Source organism: Psittacula echo (genome assembly GCF_963264785.1).
Source record: "Psittacula echo genome assembly, chromosome: 11".
Classification (NCBI taxonomy): domain Eukaryota; kingdom Metazoa; phylum Chordata; class Aves; order Psittaciformes; family Psittacidae; genus Psittacula; species Psittacula echo.
The window spans coordinates 8,122,030-8,141,770 of record NC_137746.1 but is presented as its reverse complement, the minus strand read 5'-3'; the positions used below and the strand labels follow the sequence as shown (position 1 = coordinate 8,141,770).

At 45.0% G+C, this 19,741-nt stretch overlaps 2 protein-coding genes across 2 annotated transcripts in view; one reads left to right on the top strand and one right to left on the bottom strand.

Annotated features, from left to right (window-relative positions):
• ADAM19 (ADAM metallopeptidase domain 19) overlaps positions 1 to 2,487 on the top strand; it is a gene marked incomplete at its 5' end in the record, with an annotated part of 32,572 nt that extends 30,085 nt beyond the window's left edge. The window contains one exon of the mRNA XM_080627274.1: positions 77 to 2,487. Within this exon, the coding sequence (XP_080483400.1) occupies positions 77 to 142 (66 nt within the window). The 3' untranslated portion in view covers positions 143 to 2,487. The remainder of the gene's footprint in view (positions 1 to 76) is intronic.
• A 2,069-nt stretch (positions 2,488 to 4,556) lies between these two features.
• On the bottom strand, positions 4,557 to 12,130 carry NIPAL4 (NIPA like domain containing 4; the record flags this gene model as incomplete). The annotated part of the gene is made up of 6 exons (XM_080627373.1): positions 4,557 to 5,161; positions 5,258 to 5,418; positions 6,469 to 6,559; positions 7,589 to 7,645; positions 10,283 to 10,522; positions 12,094 to 12,130. 6 exons carry the CDS (start codon positions 12,128 to 12,130, stop codon positions 4,557 to 4,559), a joined length of 1,191 nt encoding a protein of 396 aa, XP_080483499.1.
• Between the last annotated feature and the right edge of the window lie 7,611 nt (positions 12,131 to 19,741).

The window sequence follows — 19,741 nt, the reverse complement described above, 5'->3', positions numbered from 1 at the left end:
CCAGGAGGAGAGGGCAGTGTCTGCTCTTTCATCAGTGCTCACTCCTCTCTCTTTTCCCTTTTTCCATCTCATCCAGAATACTGGTGTCAGGATGGCTAGAGCAGTGAATGCCTTGAAGCCAGGCTCCCGTGGGCACTCATGAAGCACACTGTTCCTGGCTGGCTCCAACCTTCACAGGGGACTGGATGGCCTTCATCACCCAAAAACCCATTCACGGCCACAGGCAGGGTCTTGGCTCCTCTCCTCCAGCCTCCCGTGTTTCCTATGTGACTCAACAAGCTGCAGTCAGGCTTGGCAGGAGTACCCCCAGGAACTGCACTGGTACGTGTCAAGCTGAACTCAACCCCCTCTGCTCATAGCCTTTTCCATATAGGAATGACTTGTTTATACGGTATTTAAATATTATTGTGCAATATCCAGTGCGGGATAGAGGGATTTCACATGTTTCTAATCTGTTATTTAAGTCTTACCAGGGAGGACAAGCTCTGAGCACAGGTGCTGGCCTTGATGGACTTTCATGTAAGACCCAGCCCTTTTGGCTTCCTTAGCCCATCCACACAGCTGCAGGAGCATAGGTTGGTGCTATACAGAAACCACTGCCTCCTGGGAGAGCAGAAGGCAGCTGTTGAAACTTTCTTTGGCTTATTCTCAGTTTACAGTGGGTGGCAAAGGAGGCCACAACAGGGAGCAAACCATGAAAATATTCCCGGTTTAAGTAATTTGTGGGTCACAGTGGATTTTGATTAGCTTTAACAGAGTGGATTATTTTCCCCATATAATCATCTTCAGCAAGAGCGCTGCAACCTGCCTGTCCTCCAGCACTCGCTTGTCTTGCCTCAGTGCTGTACAACAGGAAAGCATCTCCGGTGCAGCCCGTGTGCTCTCATCCATGGTATTGGGACACAGTCAAGGTACGACAGGGTAACTCTGACAAGAGCAAATAGCCAGAAGGAAGCTCAGCAAAACCCTATGCTGAAACCTTCTCTCCAACATGCGGTACCATGGATCAGTGACATATTTGCACGTGTCTCCTCAGGCTTCAGCCTGTGCTGAGCAGTTCAGCATGGGCTGTCTGCTCCCCATACTGGTGAGAAACCTACCTTCAAATTGCCCAGGTGGTAAAACAACGTGAATATTACTGCAACACATGGTGCTTTTGTAGGGCAGCTCATTTACTCCAGGTTTTTTCTCCACTATGTGGATGGAGAGAGCTGTCTGCATGCACTTTAAGCAGCTGATGGTTCTGACCCTGAGGACCCTCCCTTATGACTTTCTTCATTTCTTTTCCTCCCAACAGTTTGGGCTGTTTTACATTGTTTTTTCCTCAGGATTTTAAATGAAGACCTTTAGTTATGCCAGATTTTTTCCCTTTTTCTTTTTTTTTTTTCCTTGAAATGATTTCCTTGGAGAACACAGGGAATGCTGGAGCTATGGTTACAGCAGTTCTGTTGTGTCTGATTCATTACGGACAAATCTTCAGTGATCGCTGCTGCACATGTGAGAAACTGTATTATTGGCATAAAGAAAAGTCTTGTCTGATGGTTCTTTCCCAAAGCTCCACTGATTGAAAAAGACCCAAATATAACAAAACAGATAAGCCCCAAGCACTCATTAAATGTGCAGTTATATGTAGCAGTTAAATAACTTAAATCTTACTAGGTTTTGCAACTTCACTACCTCTTTCTCCACAAGGAAACAGTACACAGGGTCGGTCTTGAATTTCTCATAGATCATTCCTTGTCTTGACCATTTTGGACCTTTTGTTACCTTCTATATGCCTGAAACAAAAACCATCCTAAAATACTCCCCAAAATAAGGGATGGCAAGTGAAAAGACATCAGCTTTCTAACCTTTTAATGTCTTTTTCTGTAGTTGGAATATATTACATATAAACAACCTATTATTAAACAACCCCCAAATTTGCTGTTTCTTGGGGCGCAGCTAATGTTGCAATGTAATGGTGTGTTTTACTGCTCACAGGTGGAGCAGTAGGCTGGGCACATGCTGTACAGACACTGTAGTAGTACAGCTTCAACCACAAGAACTTGACCTTGTATCTGAGCCCTCACTGAAGACAGCAGCAGATTTCTGCTGCAATCAGTGATCTTTATCAAATGGCCACCAAAAAAAAAAATCACTAAAACTATTTTCACTGTATTTTATGTGATCACAAAGCCCATGGGCACACAAAGCTCAGAGAACAACTGCATGTGCCCAAACTCTAATGGAAAGCCTTATCACTGGAATATCGTAGTCTCCAAAAGGTAGTTTTAAGTGAGTCCTTTTAAGTTTTCATATATGTGCAAGTTGAGTGAATAAGAACGGGGGAACTGCGGGAGGAGTGAAGATGGTGAAACCTTGGGAGAACACATACCAAAATACATCTCACTTTCTCCTGTGTCCACATATTAATGGTTTACAATAATGTTCTCTATGCAAATACTTGAAGAATGCAATTCAATGTGCCTTTTGCCTGGTTTTAATAAATTTGTCAGTTGTCATGAGCAAGTGTGTGTCATTAATCAGTGTGCCATTTCATTACCTCAATTCAAACCTTCATTTTACATATGGCATTTGTCCACAGATGGCAGATAGCAGGAGAAATGACTTTTATGAAATACATGTCTAGGAAGTGAGGAAAGATGAGTCCCGGTTACAGGCTTTTTCTAAGGTTATACGCATGAAGCATCCAATACCAATTATAATGTCAAAAAGAAGCTCGAGAGAGTTACTTGTATTATTTTCTGCTACCAAAGGAGGGCGGTGTTGGTTTATTCTCTGCCCAGATGCAATTTCTGCGGAACCCGGCTGTCTCTCAGCCTGTTTATCCTTTAGAGCCTCACCAATAAGATCAGACAAATCACGAAAAACTTTCAGATCCACCTCCAACGGTGAGGTTGGGGTTTTTTTCTTTTTTTTTTTTATTTATTTACTTTTTTTTTTTAGAAAAAACCTTTATTTCGTTTTCCACATTCCAATAGAATTGAAATGTTATTACAACAAGAGATTACATATTCCCACCCCCCAAACCCATGTTGCATTTGCTCAGCAATGCTCAGGCCCAGGTATAATTAGGTCAGCATCTCAGACAGCATCAGTGATCCAGGGCTAACCCAGACAGAGCTGCCTCTGGACTGAGCCAGCCTGGCAAAGCCAGCTCAGGCTTTGCTGCTCCCTGTTTGGGATTTACTGTGAGAAAATGGGCTCCAATATCCGTTTGCAGCAGGATGGGAAAAACTTTTAACTGCAGCAATACCTTCCTTTTTCACCGTCCAGATTAAAATGTTATTTCTCCCATCTCTTCATCATCACCACTGACAGAAATCCAAGGGGGTTTTGAAGGTGATCTGTGTCCAAGAGTCCAGGTAACATCCATGCTGTATTGAGAAAGATGGAGAGGAGTGAGCACGACCACTCTGGAGTAAACTGCATCTCTACAGCTCTGCAAAGAATCATCCACTTATGTCTGTTTGTCTTTCAACATACAACTCATACCTCCCTCTAAACAACAAAAACGCTTTTGAGTTTAAATGATAGCAGGAAATGTCACGGGGCTCCAAGAGCTGGGAGGCTCTCCAAGGTCAAGACATTTCCTAAGGAAAAAAAATGCTCAAAAGTTACAGCCATTTGGTCTTTCAGCCTGAAAAGATTTTCACAGCCCACAAAGTCTTGCAGACAGTGCCAGTGTTTCTCCTAACATGGAGTTTACCTTGCCAGAGCTCCCAGCCTGAGCAGGGGCTGCCCCTTGCTAAGTGAGGTCTAGATCAGGGCCAGTGGCCTGGGCACCACTGCTGCTAAGGAAAAAGCCCAAATAAACAAAAGGCCATGTAAAACTAATCAACACTAGCTAGTTACTAACTAGTGCTGCAGGGAAAGTCCTGCACCTCACAAAAACCAAAAGCAGAAAAAGATTTCTTTGCCATGGTCCTATAAAATCATTTCATGGGTCCTGCCACTGAGCCTGAGTGAATGCCTGCTCCAAAATTCACCATGTTTTGCCCATGTTCACCAATATTCTTGTCCCGTATTTGCAGTGCAAGTAATTAAATAAGGATGAGCAGAGTTTGAATAGATGTGCAGAACTCAGTCCTTGTCTCTTACCTGCCAGAGATACTGGTGTGTATTTTGGAGTTCATGCAAGTGCCTAGAAAGAGGAAAAAAAAAAAGACAAAAAACCACTAATCAATGATTCAGTCAGGGCCTGGAAATAAACACATCAATGGCCACCCAGGGAAGGAGTGCAAGAGTAAATGTTGGAATTCCCTGCCAAGAATAAGGGATAGGAAGGGGTCTCAGGGATCATATTTCAAGAGGATTTTCATTTTCACTGGCTGCATGCATTAAAGCCTAGTAAGGACTAAACCCGCTGCTTGCTGCGACATCACAGCCAAGATCCAATCCAAAAGCCCAGAGAAAGACTTGGCTTGACTCTACCAAGCTTTGGATAAGACATCGTTGGTTTTATTTTCTGCTTTTCCTTTTTAAATTGCTCACTAGCATCCAGAATATTGACATCAACCCATTCACCCAACCTCCAGACCCTTGCATACAACACATTAGGTGTAGATCATGATTACTTTGGGTTTATCCTCTGGGGCGATGCTGGAGTTGTCCACCTCTATCAGGATGTTCTTGTCATCTCGGGTGACTGGTGCTTGCTGTCCACTCTGGAGGACCTGTGGTAGATTCCCTAAACTGACATCCATGTCTTTGAAGGCATGGAGTAAAAACACCCCCAAAATGATGGTGAGGAAGCCACAAACTGTCCCAATGATATCAACAACTGTCATGGTGACCCACTCCTTAAAGAGGATGACGGAAGTTGTGATGACGATGGTGGTGAACAGTACGTAGTAGATAGGAAACACCAAAGATGTATTGAAAATGTCTAGAGACTTATTGAGGTAGTTAATTTGTGTAGTGATGGATGCCACCAGTGTGACGACTAGGATCCATGTCAATGGGTGCTGCAGCACAGGCTGGCCAGCAAAGAAGCCCTTAATGGCAATTCCCAGGCCCTTGACTGAGGACACGGAGAAGGCACCAATAACAGAGCAGATGGCGAGGTAGATGAGGATGTTGCTCTGGCCATAGCGGGGTGCGAAGTAGAAGATCAGGAGGAAGCAGACAGCCAAGAGGATCGCAGCGTAAGCAAGGAAACCTAGAAGAGGAAGAGAAGTAACTCAAAACTGAGCAGTGGGCATGGGGAGCAGTACATGCTGCCCAGCCCCAGGAGAGAACACAACCTGCTGCATACCTGGTTCTTTCAGCTTAGAAGACATTTCATCCAGAGTGGTGACCTCCTCATCCTCTGGGGCATGTATCACCATCACAGTGCTGCCCACGAGGCTCAGCATGCAGCCCAGCTTTCCCAGCATGTTGAGCCGTTCTCCAAGCAAGTATGAAGACAGGATGGCACTGCACAGGGCAGAAAAATGTCAGCAGGTAGTTTAAAGTCCTTTACAGAAGGAACAGCAGCTAAAATAAGGTAAAGAGTGCCTTCATGTGATATAAGAACAAAAATTTAGAGTAAATTTGTTGGATTCCAGTGTGTTATTACACAATCACACTGCATCTACCGACAGCTGAACCCGCAGAGACGCACGTGTGATCTCCAGATCACAGCTCATGTATCAGCAAGGTGAGGAAAATGCTGAACGCATTAGCACACCCTCAGGAATATCTTCAAGGTCTACAGATTCACTTATGAACTGTGGGCCCTTACTAAGCCTTTAGAGCCCAAGGAAATTACTTCTGAGAAAAACAGAGATAAAAAACCCCCAACCAAACAACAAAAGAGTTACATAAGTTGTAACTAAATCATCCAGACTATTAAGCCCCAGAGAAGCTCTGAGTGTACGGGGGCTACAGATATATCTGCAGAAATATCTAGTTGTTGTCCATAAAACTTTGGGACAAGACACCAGAGCAGTCCTACCTCTCCGTTTGCTTATGCATTTCACAATAACAGACTTTCTATAACACCTTCAGTACGCGGAGTCGTGTTATTTTGATATGAATCTCCTTCTTAAAAATAAATAAAATAGGGTTTCAGCCCGTTTAACAAGAGAAATACAAATGCACAACATTAAAGCACCCTAAAAGCCTAGGACATAAAAGTCAAATGACAGAGTTTAAATACAAGCCTGACATTTTTGACCCTTTTAGATTTTGGTGCTGTTCACTATGAGAACAAACCAAACCAAACAAACAAAACTTCAAATTGGTAAAAGAACTGTAATAAAGAAGAAAATAACACTGATATTTGCAATAATTTATGTCCCCAAAGGCATGCTAATAATTCATCACTTTCAAAATGATCCCCCAAAAGGACAACACCTAGGAATCACTGGACATTTTTTCCTTCAGGCAGAATAAATCATATTCCTCTCACTTCAAGTCCTCCTATCTTCCAAGACAAACAAGCAAACAAAAAGGCAGACTGCAAACTACAAACACATAAATCACCTTATGAGAACGCTCAGAGCCCCCAGAGGCGTGACGATTGTTGCAGGAGCAAAGGCATAGGCAACAAAGTTGGCAGCTTCCCCTCCACCCACTAAACAAACACAAGAAAAATAAATAGCAGTGAGTTACAGCAGGCTTTCTGTGTTTTCTCTTTGGGGCTTGCAGGCTAGTAAGACATCAGTTAGACAGTGGTATTTTTATGAGGGATTCCATGCTGCTGCTAAACAGGGCCAGATAATGGGTGCAAATCTACTACAGATTAATACAAGGAGAGAAGCATCCCTAGAGCCTAGCACTACATGGAGCAGGGCTGCGGGTACCAGGGCTTGGCCTTGTCACAGCTGATCCATATGAACTCATTAACACAGGCAGGTGCAGTGTGTCTGGGTGGTTAATGAGGGGTGGGCACTTGTGGGAGCCCCAGTGCTGGGTGGCCGCTCCTCACCTACAAAATGTCTCTCCATGGAGCTGTGGTGTTGCTCTGTGGCAGAGATGTCCTTGCTCCCTGAGCAGTGAGTATTGTGTGTTTGCTTACGGGTTGTGCTGTGGTGGTTGTGCAGCAGGAGCTGCAAGGTGGGGGTACTTGGAGCTGCTGCAGCGGTGAGAGCCAAAAAAGACTGCTCTGAAAGACTCTCTTGTAAAACCTGCTGCTCTCTGCATGGTTGTGATTCTGTTTGGGAGGACACTGTAATGTACAGCCTCAAAAAAGGTTTTAAGGCTGGCTTTAAGAGAAAACAAGCTTTGCTCAAGAAAGGAACTGCTACCAACACCTCCTTATCACCCCTGTGCAGCAGCAGCAACTGTTCCCAGAGGCCCCAGGCATGCATGGGAGGTTGTTTGCCCTGTGCCTGGTATGCAGGCAGACCATCCAACTACCTTATTAAAACCTGGCTTTTCATGCATCTGATCTGGTAAAACTGAGCTATCAAGTCCTACCAGCCTGCAGGAAGATGGGAGATCCTGTGTGGCTCACTGCTTTCCTTGAGTAGCCTCTGCTACAGATGGGGGAGCTTGCCAGAAGAAAGTATTTAAGCTGCTAGATGCTGGGCTCATTCCACACCTGATTCACAGGGACAGATCCTGGAAAAGCTGAAAACCCAGGAAAGCAGCTTCTACTTACTGGTTAACAAGCCAGCCCACCAGAGCCAGTCCTTTAGGTAGCCATGGCCTCCGTCTCCTGGGGAAGAAAAGCACACAGGTATGCAGGAGTTAACAACTGTGTTCTTCAGAGCAAGAGATGAGACACAGCCCTTTGTAGAGGTATAAATTGCAAGAGGAAGAGTGTGACATAGAAAGCTTCCTGGAAGGCCACAATATGCAGAGATGTTGTCCTATATGGAAATTATGTTGAATCGAGGGATTAGCAAAAGCTGGCGCTTAGGGCTGGACAACACACATATAATAAAAGCAGTGGTTTAATTCTGGGTGGCAGTGGGAATAACACCTATTGCCCCAAAGGTTATAGGCCTGCGATGCAGCCTGCCCTGCTGCAGCAAGGAGCCTGGGGCTGCCCTTCAGCCCTGGGAGCTGTGGTCATCCCCATCAATTCATCAGGATGCATCAGCCTCTCAATGCATCAATAAACATGCCAGCTGAGCTTCCATGGACTGGTCATGTCTTGTCTGGCATGTTCCCCTTGCATCATCCTGGAGCAGAGGGATGAAGGATGGCAGGGGCTACTCTGCTGGGTACCCTCCACCCAAAGACTCCCTGGGACACTGCCAGCTGCATCCTGCCTGCGAGGAACCTGTGCTTCACTTCATGTTGCACTGCCTCACTGTGGAGTCTCACGTATGGACATTAAGGTAAGGCAATGAGTTTTCCCAACCTTGTTTTCTAGCTCAAGTGAGGGTTATAGCTATGAGGGACGAAGAGAGGAAAAGGTGGCTGGTTGCTCTGTGCAGGCACGTGGTGCCATAGTTTGTGTTGCTGTATGGTTGTGGTGAACACTCCCTGTGTCCTGTGCCAGTGGTTATCTGCTCCATTTGTACACTCCCTTGTATCATAGCTGTATCATAGGGCCTCAGCCTGAACTGTCAGAAATCCTAACATTAATTTCATGTGCATCATTATGTGACCGAGCATTTCTGATGAAAAATGATTGCTGGCATTGGAACAACTAAATGAAAGAAAATGTGCACATAAATGAAGAATGGACATACTGTGCTGGGAACTAACCCAGCTTTGGTCTTAACCCACGCGTTGTTAGATGTAAGGAGCTTGAGTTTGCTGACATTGTGAACCTTGATTTTGCTGGGTCAGAGAGAGCCTGTGTTCTTGTTAAGTCTGACCTGACTGGTCAGTAACAGCAGTGCTTGACCTGCCTTGGAGAAAAGTGATGTGCTCTCAGATAGCAGGGGTGAAACACTGGGACTGGGAGATTAAAGGACAAGACAGGGAAAGGGCAAATGAAGAGGCAGACATGAATTGTTCAGGACATGTGGAAAAATCTTTTGCTTGAATTCAGCCTCTTGTTCCTCAACAAGTTCAAATGTGATGCTTTGGTATGCCTTAAAAAATTGCTGATTTATTTGCTGTTGGGGGGTTTTGTTTGCCTGGGTTTGTTTCTCAAGAACTCTTACTGTCAGCTATGGTTTTATGTCATGAATCTCTAATTCTTGTTAGACATCCTGAAAAATAGGGAGGGGTTTGCACTTGTTTTACTCACTTGGCTCTGTTGTGAGTGGAGTTCATGGAGGTAAAGAGAGAGGCATTTTCTAGAGTCAAAACAGTAGTGATATTTCATTGTGCAGATATAATTCCAAAAAGCAAACCTTTTTGAGGTCAGCAGTTGCATGTGGCCAGCTTAATGGCAGAGAATGGAGATGGACCTGAGACTGGCCTACAGCTCAGGTGCTGTTGGTAGCTTTGCTCGTTGACTCTGGACTTGACCCATGCCTCTGTGTCCCCATTTGGGAACAGTGATATTTACTTCCTTTGTAACATGAATTAAGAATCGTTCCTAGGCCAGAACTGGGCAGCAGTAGTATTTTAATTATCATTATTTTGTTTTGTAGTTATGCAAGTAGGTCAGTGCCAGGTAGAGCTTAAGCTGCTGCTAGAGTGCATGTTTACAGTGCTGATGGGATGTGTCAGTTCCACTGTGCAATTCTGTTGTAGGCAGTGCTCCTCCACCATTTCCCATCTGCATACATGTGCACATAAACACACACCTCTCCCTGAGAGCTTGGTGCTAGAGGAAAGTTATCCATGTTGTTGAGCAACATAGCTCAGAAGTATCCTTCCTGAAGACCACAAGCAGAGTTCACACAGATGGCAGGCATGCAGTCTTGCATTAATGAATGGCTTTTGCTGATGCAATTAAAACACATGGGGCCTCATCCTTATCTCAGTGACTTGCCGGTAAAACTGCCTAGTGCCTCAGCAAGGGCAAGAGTGGGGTCATGGAGCTGTGCTGTTCTGCTATTTGGCATGGTGATGACTTATACCTTTGTGCAAAAGGGCCCATTTCAAAGAGCTTTCACACTGATTCCTCACGCACAGCCCATGTAAGAGCTGTGATGGGCATGTATTGTTCCTCTTATCAAACAGTGCATGTGACTTGCTATCTGCAGTGCAAGGCAGGGGGAATGCTGCTTTTGGCTCAGCCATTCCAGTGCAGGGCTCTGTAAATTAGCTCCTCTGCTCCAGCACAGTGCTGATGTCTAGGTCTTGCAAAAATACATCCACAAAAGGCCTTACTTACATTGCTTATGGAAGCTGATGTGTATCCAGAGGTGTTGTCTTGCCTTATGAGTGCTGGAGTTTTGGGAACAGGTGGATCTCCCCCTTCTTACCCCCACAAAAGCCATACCTGCCCTGGTGCCTCCCTTCTCTGCCAGCCGTAGCAGCCCCTTCTTCTTGAGGATGACGCTACTTCCGATGAGGAAGCTGGAGAAGACAGCCAAGCCCAGGCCAATGTAGAATCCATAACTGGTTTCCAGCCGAGTTACCCAGGAGTTATCCGAAGTCCCATTGTCCCAGACAGGGTCAGCATTGCCGATCACTTGGCACACAACCCGGTGGGAAAGGCACGAAAGGGTGAGCAGAGACCCTGTGGAGATAAAACAGCAAATTATTGATATGACTATCAATAGTGCCTCTATTGTCCTTTGGACTCATTCAGATGTCCCTCTGAGCAGCCACCCATGCTCTCACCCCAGGGGCACGCACCCACCAGCTCCCAGGACACCTCTTTAACTGCACGTGGAAATAGGAAGGTGTTGAGTGATAGACTTACGGTGTTCAAGCAGCTCAGGGACTCTAGAAAACTGGCACAAGTTTCTGAACTGGAAATGGGAAAGCCACAGGGATCACTATAATAAGGAAATTTGATTTTCCAAATATTTATGCCAGAGTCTCTGCACCAAGCTCCAATGTCATAGGTTTGAGCTATGCCTTATCAACACTCAACCTTGTTAATTCAAAGGCTTTTGTGCTTTCCAACCAACTAATCCTTGCATCTGCCAGCACGTCAGCTTTGGGTTTGATGTGGAGTGGTGCCAGTACTTTGTAACTGTGCGTCTGTTCCAGCTCTGTGTTCTGAGCAGTGCCATGGGATTGCTTGTAAAATAACAGGCTTGTCCTGGTCCAGACTTTAATCTCTGTCTCTACTGGCTAAGGGTTTTATTTTACCTATTTGCAGAGTGCCTGGGTGTACCCCAAGCCTTGCCAGTGCGGAAGGACTGAAAGCAGGCAGTTTTCTGCTGTTAACACCAAAAGCACTAACCCCTGTGTCTCTAGCCAAGGTGTGCTTCTGTGTGTGGGAGGGAAAATTGCAGTTTATTCCTACCCTCACACCCCTACCACACCCAGCACATCCTTCTATTGCAATCTTTTCACTGTGTGTAGTAAAGGCAGCGTGATCAACTGTGGGGAATGGAGCAGCCAGGTGAAGTGTCACAAAAGTCCCTTTGTACGAAAACACTGTAATCTTCTATCTAAACTCAAAGGAATTACAGAGCAAGTATTTCTGTTGTGCAGTGCAATGGCTGAACTGCTCATAGTCCTGCCGGCAGCCCCAGATTTTCCTGAAGTAACTGGCTAGTGCTCCTACCACTGCATCCCCAGTCCCTGGCACGTGCAGTTGAGGGATTTGGATCTGAACTGGATCCAAACTTTTTCTAATGGAAAAAAATCCAGTGACCTTCTAGATGAGTTTTCCAAAGATTTCTTAATAGGGTTCTTGTCTAAGAGAGAAATAGGCTTGATTGTGAAAGCATTTCCTGGGAAATAGGGGGACATCTTGCCTCCTCGGCGGGGTAAAAGCCTCCACAATGTGCTACTAGGTACAGACATAAGGCAGTGGGATGGGGCAATTACCAAATGGATCAGGTAATCTTTAAGGGAGAAAAACTGAAACCCTAGCTTCTCTGTGTCTGCTCTAAGACTGACAGAGCTTGCTGCTGGCGGCGCAGCTGAGTGTGGCTTGCACATGAAGTGAGTTTTCCCGTTCCTATACAGACCTTGCAAAAAGGAAAAGAACCCCTAAGTCCAGGGAACCAAAGCGGTGACAGGGAACAGCCCCGAAGCCGGGGACGGTAAGAGCGGGGAACCGGGGCTCCCGCCACCTCCCCGGGGCTCGCCCCTCTGCCCCCGCGCTGCCCCGGCCCGGAGCGCACCCACCGTTGCTGCAGCTGCTGTTCTCCTCCAGAGGCCCCATCTCCTCCGTGCTCCGGAAGGCTCAGAGCATCGCTGCGGCGCGGGCAAGAGCCGGGGCTGGGCCGGGCTGCCCGCTCACCTGCCTGCACACCGGCCCACCCGGCTCCGCCTCCTCCGCGACGGGACGGGGTTGGCTCGGTGCAGAGGACGCCGGGCAAGTCCCGCACCCTCCTCCGGACGGACACCTCTGGCCCCGCTGCCTTTGCAGGAGGCTGAGCGGGTGGTTAGGTGGGGTGGGAGCTCAGCTGCAGGATATGGGGTGCACACCGAGTGGCTTGTGTGTGCTGCAAAGCTGTGGACTTCATACATGCACGGAGTATGGTGGAACATGAAAGTAATCATGAGACATTGTCTGGGCATTTGGTTTGAAATTGTTTAAACGTAATAAAAAATAAGAGGGTAAATCTAGATTAGATACAAGGACAAAGTTCTTCATTCTGAGGATGCTGAGGTGCTGGCACAGGGTGCCCAGAGAAGCTGTGGCTGCCCCATCCCTGGCAGTGTTCAAGGCCGGGTTGGATGGGGCTTGGAGTAAGCTGCTCTAGTGGAAGGTGTCCGTGCCCATGGCATGGGGGTTGAAAGTAAATGATCTTTAAGGTTCTTCCAATCCAAACCATTCTATGATTCTATAAACTAAATCCCGTACTCCTGGAGAGATCTCCTCTTACCTAAAAGCAACTGTAACTGCAGTTAATATAACAAGGAAACATTTCATAAAATGTCTTGTTGCTTCAAACATTGGTGTTTATTATTCTCCACTTAGTACTATGGCTGTATACAGGAGATTGTAGGACTGAAGGATGAAGTTGGGGGCTAAGAAACATGTAGAAGTCTAGAGAAGATGGCTATACCCTAATGGAAGTTTTGTGGTGGGTGCAGGGCTCCCTACACTGTATACTCACTGAGCAAAGGCATGTTCTCTGCTGAAGGTCTGGCCAAATTTCCCTCATGGACATCCCTCATGGACCTTTGAGTTGTAGTGGGAAAGGCCTGGCTACAGGCAAAGGTGCATTTGTAAAAGCAGTATCAACAGAAGATGAGTGTGTAATGACAAGGGCACTCTTATGCTGTGAAGTGTTGTACAGAAGGACATCAGAGGTGCACAACTTCACCACCACCAGCAGCTGTGATTTAAGACTTAGCTCCCTCCATGCTGAATCCCAGCCATGAGCTCCTCCATCTCTCACATTCATTTTACACCCTTCTACTTCTGACTGTTCAGTTGGCGGGTCTCGCTCATCATGACCACATGGTTCAGTCCATACTGTAGATTGGAGGCTGTGTTTCCCCCATCAAACTTCCATCCCATGCAGCCTTCCATCCCATGCAGCCGAAGCCTCTCTTGCTAATACTAGTGTGAACATTTGGAGCATGCTGCACACCGTGTGTTTTGCCTTCATCCCCACCTTCCTCTGCCAAGTCCTCCCTTCCTGTGTTTGTGCCTGGTGTCCCTGTGTATGTAGAAACCTATTGCCAATACAAAAGCCCTTTTGTTGCAGCAGGAGCCATTAGTCAGATTTAGCTGTAGGACAGCAGAGATAAGTAAAACCAATAGCTTTTCTTCAGCAAGCCCAAATTTATAGGCAGAAAAGGTATCTGTCATAAAGGCATAATAAAGATGTCAGATCTGCAGGATCTGAACCTGTCTGAAAATTATGTTTTTCCTTTTTTCTCCCCATAGAATATACCTGTTACTACGGAAATTGCCCTTAGACCATCAAGCTGCTGCATTGCCAACACTGCGTGGCTCCTTCACTCAGTGCCTGATCCTATCTCTGTACAACTGTTTTCTCCAGCAAACATAATGTTCAAGTGTTTTGTGAGTCATTTGACTTTAACGGGGTCTGTACATCAGTCACAGACCTGCGGGTCACTGGCTGGGAGAGGCTGTGCCAAGCAAACCCTACATCCTTTCCTTTATCATAGGGCACTCGATAAATCAATCCAAATTGTGTGGTAGCAGGTTTTGATGTAGGAAATGAAATGTGTGCTGATTTATCTGTGATCTGGGAGCAACTTCTGCTGTTATATATTACGCAGGCAAAAGGCACCCTGGCACAGACAGTGAAGGCAGGATGTGGCTTATTTAGTAAATTTACTGGCTGATGGTGGGTAAGAGCCGTTGATGCAATGCGTCACTATGAGGTTGATTGCAGAAAGTGAGGTGATGGCTGAGGTGGACATGGGTTTGCTGTGTTTGCAGTGCTGTGCAGGCTGGGTCTGGGGGAATTCATGTCTTGTGTTCCCTCACAGGCTGCTCTGCCTTGTGCTCAGGTGATGTCCCCTTCGCTGGACTTTCTCCAGCACCTTGAGGTCTTGCTTTCAGCTGGAGAGTCCTAATGCTGTTGTGGTTATGGGCAGTTAAACTGTGTCCAAAATGATGTGGGTGAGTGTTGTTGACATCTGTGCAGAGTGAAGTTGCCTGCTGTGCACAAAGATGTGTTAGGGAGCGAGCAAATTTGTATGGAACCGATCTGGGCTTGAAATAATTCTTTAGGTCATGGTGCAACCTGATAAATTACTGCCACAAAAGAGGAGGTGATGCAGTCAAAAGCAAAAGGCACTTTGGACCACAGCTTTACCTTTACCTGTCAGCTTGGTTTCCTAAAGGAGAAGGCTAATGTGACCACGTACATGTGTGGTTTTGGACCCCTCCTTCATCCCCAAAGATATTTGACCCCGTGGGCCACTTTTTGTTAGATTTGACAAGGGGTGAGATCTCTCTGAGAAGCTGTTAATCAGCTCTGGGAAGAGGAAGCACGACAGGGAGGAGGTCCCAGCAGCAGGGGACACTGCAGTGTGAGCATCTTATGCATCAGGAAAGGAAGGTGCCCAATTGTCACCACTGTGCAAGAAGCTTCAGTCAGATCTTGCAATCACCCATGGGACACAAGCGTGTCATGGATTTATTTCTCTCTGGAGCAGGGGTATGGTGTATAAAATCAAGTCCCAGGAGCTGCATTTGATGGATTTAGCAAGGCTGTGTATGGGGAGTTAAAAACCAGGTAGGATTAGCATGGAATTGGCGTACTATGCTTAGTCAAGGGCAAGTTGAGACTGATAACAATAAAGCAGGGATGCAACCAAAGCCTCTTTTTTATTGCTTCATATCCTCATTTTAATGGGAAGGCTGTAATTAAGGGAATTCAGCTCCAAGCTGTGACCTCACTGGTTGATACTCGAATCAGATGTTCCCTTAAAAATAGTGCATCAGAAATCAGATTCTTCCTTAGCAGCTCATCTTCTAACAATGCAGTTCTTCCTGAAATACTGGTTTCAAAGCCAAAAACTCTTGACTGAGTACAGCAAGGCAGCTTTGCATGCAAATAACCTCTTTGGCAACATCAAAAGCTTTTGTTTCCCCTGCTCTTCTCTGCTCATCTCTTCTGGTCTGGAAAAAATGATGGAAAAATAGTGGATATGAATTGTCCTGCTGTACAAATAATGGTGGAAGTATCCAGCTAACAGGTGGTGGAGACTTCTGTCCTTTGATGTCTGCTAGGCATGGTGCCTATGGAAACTTCCAGGACAGGGTTGCAATATTCTGCTATGGCTTTGTACAGTTTGAGAACTCAAAGGAGTTGTTTGCTGCTTCAAAGAGAGAGTAAATCCTCTTTCTGACAATGACCTGGTAGTGTAAGGAATAAGGGAATTGCCGGGTTTTCAGAAGATTGCAGCACTACATGAAAGGATGCTCAAAGCTTGAAAGACTGGACTTTGTTGGGCAGACAGCTTTTAATTCAGCCTATCCCAAAGTAACCATGTCTGCAGCAGCTGAGGCTGTCATTTTGTGCCATAAGAGTTTAGACACCACCATAGTCACACCCATGATGTGTTCCCAGTCGTGCTGTTCTGCCCTCCTTGTGCCAGTGCACGTACCTGTGGGTTTGTGCTGTGGGGCAGCTGATTGATCCAGGGTCATTAGACCATAAAATACACCCCAATTAGTTTCTCCCAGGGTTGTTAAATATTTTATCCAGATCAGTTCAATGATAAAGGTCACTGGCCCTATAAACCATCTATGCAGGCAGGAGTTGTAGGTTGATGATGGATAGGAGGTGGATGCTCAGTGGGCAGAGGCCTTAAGGCATGAAAGCAGCAGTGGGTGCCACAAGATGAAGACATATGTAATCAGCAGATTTTTTGTTTGCAGACCTCTTATCTTGTGGGTGTTTGCATCAGAACTCTTAAATCAAGCAAAACTAGGTATGAGGCCCTTCTGGCTTGCAGAAGGGGTCACAGAAAGGGTTATTTTGTTATGCCTTTGAAAGAATGAACTGTTCTTCACATTGGTGAAGTGCCATTTAATCTGAAGATCTAAATATATTTAGAAACATTAGGAAGAAGAAAGATGTGGGCCTGTATCTTTGACGCTGGCCCCCTAGGGTTAGTTGTCTAAAATTCAACCTTGGACCCTGATATTCAAAGCAAATATTGCTACTGGCTCCAGGTGAAACCACTCAGCATGTGGCACTTCTTAGGGTGATGTCTATGAGACAGTTAAAAAGGAAGAAAAAAGAAATCTTGATTGAGGAAAGGAAGAAAACCCAACAACCTGCCTAGTATCAGTGGCTGAATCAGGAAGAAATTCCCACTGTCCTCCCTGCCATTCCCTGCTGCAGAGCCATGTTGAAATCGGTAAACATTGGGCAACTTTCAGCCCTTGGGCAAACAGTCCTCCACAGCAGCGTGTTCACACAGAGTTGCAGGCACATCGGGTGTGCCATGACTCAGAAAGATCAACAGAGCTGTGTGTTCATGGTGTAAAGTTCACTTCCCATTTCATGTGAAGAATCATTGCATTTTTATTCCTAGGAACTGTTCCTACAGGAAAACCTTGGGAAGAAGATATGAAAGGGAACATCAATTACACTATTTTGCCTAGAGCTGATGAAGCATAAGTGCTCCCAGTCGCACAGATCCATGTCAGTTCCTTCACCCCAATTCCATAGCTCCCAGGACATCTCTTCCCCTCAATTCCCACTGCTCCTTCTCCAGTCAACAACCACGGGTGCTCCTCAGATGCTTTTAACACAAACCTAAGAATGGTTTTAAATGGAAATTTGGAGAAAAATAGCAAGGAGAGTCTCCTGGAATAAGAAGTCCCTTTTCTGAGTTGACAAGTCTGTGGTAATGAGAGGAAATGAGCTCCCCAGTTTAGCTTTGGGTAGGGCCTGTCAAATTCTATTATTTATAATTATGTACTTTGCCCTCCCCCAGCCCTCTTACACTAAAATTTTCAAATGAAAATTTGCTGTGGATGGATGTTTTTATGAAAAATCGTTAGCTTTGGGATAGGAAAATTTGTTTGCTTTGGTGTTGGCCACAAACCTTCATAGTTTTTTTTTCCCCTTTGGAAAAAGCTCAACCTTTTTATCAACAAAATGCTGCTAGTATTCCTCTTGCCTTTTCTTTTTGCTTGTCAAGTGCAATTGGAGGCTATCCCCAAATAACAGTTACCACAATAGTGAGGATACCACAAGAGTAAAGTCTGCCCATTTCATGAATGAGCCCAATTTTTATTTCTCTTCATCACAAAAGTCATCCCACATTTGTTGTACACACTGGTGGTTGCTGTGTTACGGGACATATCACCATGTACCAGATGCTTGACTCTTGCAGAAGCACTTCTAATGGAGATGGAAGCTTCTGTTGGCTGAATTTTTAGAACAACAGCAAAAAGTAATAATACAAACCCAAAATATCGTCTTCAGCTGCATAGCAAATATGGATCAGAAATTTAACACCTTATCAGCTCACGAGCGTAAATATACCTCACCATAAATTAAATTCATTGTACAAAATAACTCAAGCAGCTTTTCATACAAATATTGGTACATTTGACAACAGGTTTTGAGAATATTTTCTTGGGGTTTATTTTTACATCTTCAATTCTTTTTTTTTGTTCTCAAACACACATAAACCTACTGGACTGCAGTAATGCAGGAGAATTAGGACTAACATGTTTGTTCAATGCTAATAAGTGCTGTCAGAGACTAAAAGGAAAAATCACTGAAGTGCTGAGCTTGAACTAGTTTGCTTCTCCTTTCTATTGTATCATTGAAAGTCAAGTGCAGCATCATCCAAGAAAGGCATGTGCACTGCCAGTAGTCACATTTTATAATGTCAAAGCTGGAGGGAACATTAAAATAACCTAGTCTGACTTCATTCATGACACAGGCCATCCCTTCTTACCCCTGTACTTCCTGTACTGAGCAACAACTTCTCTTTGAAATAGGCTTTCTAAGTGGTGGCTGGTAAATCCTGGCGAGTTTGCAGACTACTTCAGAGTAAGAAGTCAAAAATAGGTGAAAAAGCAGTCCCACAGTCAATGGACTTAAAGTACCCAGACAGGGGTCCGTATTTCCCTAGGAAAAATAAATTAGGTGTCTGCAGATTGGGAAAGAATGAAAACTACAGGATTAGAGCATATCTGCAAGAAAGACACCCAAACTTGGCAGGAAGTCTGCAAGTGTGGAGAATATGCCCAACCCCATGGCAACCTGTTACTATTTAGCCCTATTGCTATAAATTTACTTCCTATTTCCATTAACAATTACGACATTTAAGAAGGATAGTAGGAAAAAAAGTCAATTTTCGTGGAGTTCTTTAAAGACCTAAGCCTGGACCTCTTTCTCATACACAGTCAAGGAGGGTTAAAGAACTGAAGCTAAAGACTACTTGCATCCTTTAGATAATAAATGGACAGTAACGTCAAATCTCAGAAATGAAGACCATAAGATTTTTCCTAGCTGGTATCTCATTCTACTTGAGCAACAAAGGAAAACATCTGCATACACTGTACAGCAAACACTACTTTACATTTTGCTCATGCACTTTGGACGTTTTGCTTAAAATATTTAATCCCTTGGAATCTGAAGGGATTTTACATTTGTGCCAGCAAATCTGAAGGCAACAAATAGATTTCATCTACCTCTTCTTTCAAGTACATGCAACTGTGTTTTGCAGGGTTTCAGGGAATTCTTATGGCAAAACTACTGCAAAAGAATGTAAAGTGATATTCATATTTAGGTAAAATATCTCATGACTCACACCAGACCGAAACAGATGAAAACAGGTATTTAAATTCACCTTACTATATCCTACTTTGTCTTGGTAGCTGAGACTGGGCTGTGTGGTACACTTCATCCTTCTGTAGCAACTTCATGCTGGTTTCTGAGAAGACTCCAACATCCCATAACAAGTCAGATGCAGTAGGACATTTTATTTGTGCTGTGCCCAAAGGTGGCTCTGAGAGCCAGACAGGGATTTGTGTGACCTTTTCAGCAACACTTTCATACCAAAATAACAAGCACTTGCTATTTAGGTCAGGAAAAATAGGATCTTGCTTGGATCTCTCTTCCTCGTATCTTGTTTTCCACAAAAAAATAAAGTGTTTGATTCTCCTCTTCCTTTTAAAAATATGTATTTGTAGATACCCTCACTCCAGCAGTGTAGAACTGTTGGAATATGGTGGAAAACCAGAACTGACATCCTTAGCAGAAGAGTAGAGAATGACAGTCCTGCAGTGTCATTGAGTCCCAGATGCTCTTCTGCTGCTCTTCCTCATGATACAGAGGAAACAACTTGCTTTGCTGGGCTGGGTCCTTCC